This window comes from Brassica napus, chromosome A5 (genome assembly GCF_020379485.1).
Source record: "Brassica napus cultivar Da-Ae chromosome A5, Da-Ae, whole genome shotgun sequence".
NCBI classification, from domain to species: domain Eukaryota; kingdom Viridiplantae; phylum Streptophyta; class Magnoliopsida; order Brassicales; family Brassicaceae; genus Brassica; species Brassica napus.
Genome location: NC_063438.1, coordinates 13,385,167 through 13,388,281, shown reverse-complemented (window position 1 = coordinate 13,388,281; position 3,115 = coordinate 13,385,167). Strand labels below are relative to the sequence as shown.

The window sequence follows — 3,115 nt, the reverse complement described above, 5'->3', positions numbered from 1 at the left end:
CAGTATTGTAGATCTTAAAAATAATTTATAAATTTTATTAAAAATATTTTGATGGGGGAAAAATTGACATTATGTAATTATAAACATATGTAAATGATATAAATTAAGATACAGTAAAATTCAAATTTTTTCAACACATATGAGTGAATGTAGTGAGTCGTAGTATTCTTTAATTTATGTTTGGTAACATATGTTGTAGTATTGTTTGTATTTTTAGGGTTAGATTTTGGAAGCTTGACGTTTTTTAGAAAATTAATTTGACTTATATGTGTTTAGTTTCGTGTATATTAAACGCTTTCGAGTTTATTTTAAGTTTAGTGAAGTGTTTTTCTTTCTTTATGTTTAGTTAGTTATTTAAGTTTATGGTATAAATTTAGGGTATAGAAGACTTCCTGGAAGTCTTTTGGGCGAAAAATATATTTAGAGGTAGAAGATTTCCAGGAAGTCGTCTAATAGCAAACTTCCCTGAAAGTCTTCTGAATCAAAAATATTGAACCTAAATGAAATTTTTTGTCTCCATATATAAAGAAAATGTTAAATGAAATTTTTTGTCTCCATATATAAAGAAAATGTACACATTTTCTCTTTTCCTCTCAAATGGATGCAACAAAAATGTAATGATTCTCAATAAAACTCTCCAACCTCTCTCTAATCTCTTTGAACTTGAAAACATCAAACTTTATATGAATTTTTAATTTTTTTTTGTCTCATCTCACTAATTTATTTTGTTTTTACAGTTTTTTTATTACATGGTTCTCATCTTTCTACTCCTTTAAAGGTAGATCTATAAATGTTGGATATTTATTTTTTGTGTTCTATAAAGATATATGTATCTAACTTTTCATTCATTTTCTCTGTCATGAAGCCTTTTGAACATTTTTGGATATGCAGGTTTTTCAGATCTGTAGTCAGATTTTGGAAGTTTTTTCAGAAATCTTCTAAAATATATGCAATAGAAGAGTTCCTGGAAGTCTTATGAGAGTCTCTTGTAAAGCATAATTCTCTAGAAGACCTTTAACGGAGACTTTTCTCATGTCAAGTGGAGTCTAAACTTATCTTTGTGGATGAATAATCTCCAACTCCATGTGTAATAGTTTTATTTATAGCATGTTTTGAGATTTCTGTGTGTACTCTTTTAATTGTGAATTATTTTGTAAATTTGAAAAGATATTAATGAAATTTTTGGTAAATATGTTTAAGTTTACAATATTATTTTGCCAAAAATACTTGAATTAATTAAAGTTATTGATGCTTTTAAAGAGGGCAGTCCTAGGTGTATTGATGCATGTCATCTTAGCTTAATCACGATTAAAAATTAATTAGCTAATCAAATTAACGTTTCATTTAAACGTGTCCTTTTTTTTCCTTTTTCTTCTCCTCTCTCTACATATTATACGTTTGGAAACTAATTTTTCAAATAATAGCGTAGGAAATGTTACCAATCGTAAGTGTATGGGCCGAGTGATTTGAAGGATCACTGTGGGCCTAAAAGTCTAATAGAAAACAAAGGATATAGAGAGAACGATGCGAAAACGCAGAAGACGCAAAATGGCGGCAGCGATATCGTCAGCGAATTGGGCGTTTGTTGCCGCTGCAAGGCGTGGACGACGACAATGGGGAACCATTCCTTTGTCCTGTAGTTCGGGACCAAACACAAGAAAGCTTGTTCTATACTCGAAACCAGGATGTTGTCTCTGCGATGGACTCAAAGAGAAGCTTCAAGCTGCGTTCTCTCTCTCCGGTCCTGATTCGCTCCACCACGTCACTCTTCAGGTCTTTCGCAACCCACTCCAATTCTTGGATCCTCGTGTATTGATTTGAGTTCGTTAAAATTGATGTGATTTTTGTTTGTCATTGAACATTGTTAGGTAAGAGATATCACAACGAATCCTGATTGGGAAAGGGCTTATCAGTATGAGATACCAGTCCTGGCCAAAGAGAATTCTGATGGCAAAGAGGTGTGTGTGTGTGTGTGTGTTCTACATTTCAAGCCTTCTTTTGTTTGTAGATTTCTTTTTCTTTTTTTTCTCTTTTCTTGCAAGATTGATTAATTACAAAATATTTCTTCATGGTAGGAGATTTTGCCAAGGTTGTCTCCACGTTTAAGTGTGGAAATTATACAAAAGAAGTTACTTGCTGCTTTTAGTTGATCAATAAAACATGTGTAAGGTGTGTGTACTCTTTTACTCTCATCTGCAAGAAAGTGATTTTTTTTTTACATCTGTTTCATTTATATATATATGCAAATGGTGCATTGTGTGGTCTTTGGCTGACCCATTAATTTGAATGACAACAAGAGTGATTTTCCAGAATTGTCTCCACAGATTACTTTGCCTTTCTCTGTAATTTGTTGTTGATTTTGGATTTTTAGTTTTGATTTTGAGATGCTATTTGGGTATTCTCTTGAATTTGAACATCTGAAATATTTTTTTTCACGGAACTGCCAGTTCTTGAAACAATCGATATTGGATTTGTGTATCTTTCCGCATTATCTACTTTTGAGTATAGATTGCGATTTTGTCATCGAACACTGCTTTCCATAACTTTCATGGCTGACCGTGACGTATTTTTCAATGCCTTTCCCGATACAGGTGCTGCGATGCCACTTCTTGGTAACATCTTGGAACTCAGCATTCTATTTCCCTTTATCAAAAACTGAGAGCAAGTTTGCTCATGTAAGCATTCGATATCTTGGATTCGTATATTTGCTAGTTGTGTAATCTTCTATGCCTGGCGATCAAATACATTTGCGATATTACAAAAGCAAGCAGGGGCTTTTCTAATGATGACTGAAACACTTGTTAACTTTTTTAATATATTTTTAATCTTGAGATCGTGAAGTTCTCCCTGCCGACAAACCAACAAGCAAAGAAACTGGACATTTTTAGTATCAATCAGTAGATGCATTTTTGGCCGAATTATTGAATTGGGAGCCACATGATAATGGTTTAGTGGAAAGAATCAGTCTTTGATCCAATACTTATCACGTAGTTAGTGCAAAATCAATATTCGCTTGAAACAAAATATATTTTGCTTAGTTGAACCATAAGATTGATGATGGTCTCTTATCCTGAATTATCCATTATTTTCTTACCGCTTTATAGGGGGAGTGATG

The 3,115-nt window shown here is 32.7% G+C and overlaps 1 protein-coding gene across 1 annotated transcript; it reads left to right on the top strand.

The window, feature by feature from the left end:
* The first annotated feature begins 1,496 nt into the window (after positions 1-1,496).
* On the top strand, positions 1,497-2,840 carry LOC106365243. The gene is made up of 4 exons (XM_013804691.3): positions 1,497-1,773; positions 1,869-1,958; positions 2,076-2,169; positions 2,592-2,840. The coding sequence occupies exons 1-3, from the start codon at positions 1,525-1,527 to the stop codon at positions 2,148-2,150; spliced, it is 414 nt and encodes a 137-aa protein (XP_013660145.1). The 5' UTR covers positions 1,497-1,524; the 3' UTR covers positions 2,151-2,169; positions 2,592-2,840.
* Positions 2,841-3,115: the final 275 nt, after the last annotated feature.

Coding starts and splice junctions, on each gene's coding strand:
- LOC106365243 (XM_013804691.3), top strand. CDS start 1,525: ATGCGAAAACGCAGAAGACGCAAAATGGCGGCAGCGATATCGTCAGCG. Junction 1,774..1,868: donor TCCACCACGTCACTCTTCAG/GTCTTTCGCAAC, acceptor GAACATTGTTAG/GTAAGAGATATCACAACGAA. Junction 1,959..2,075: donor AGAATTCTGATGGCAAAGAG/GTGTGTGTGTGT, acceptor TCTTCATGGTAG/GAGATTTTGCCAAGGTTGTC.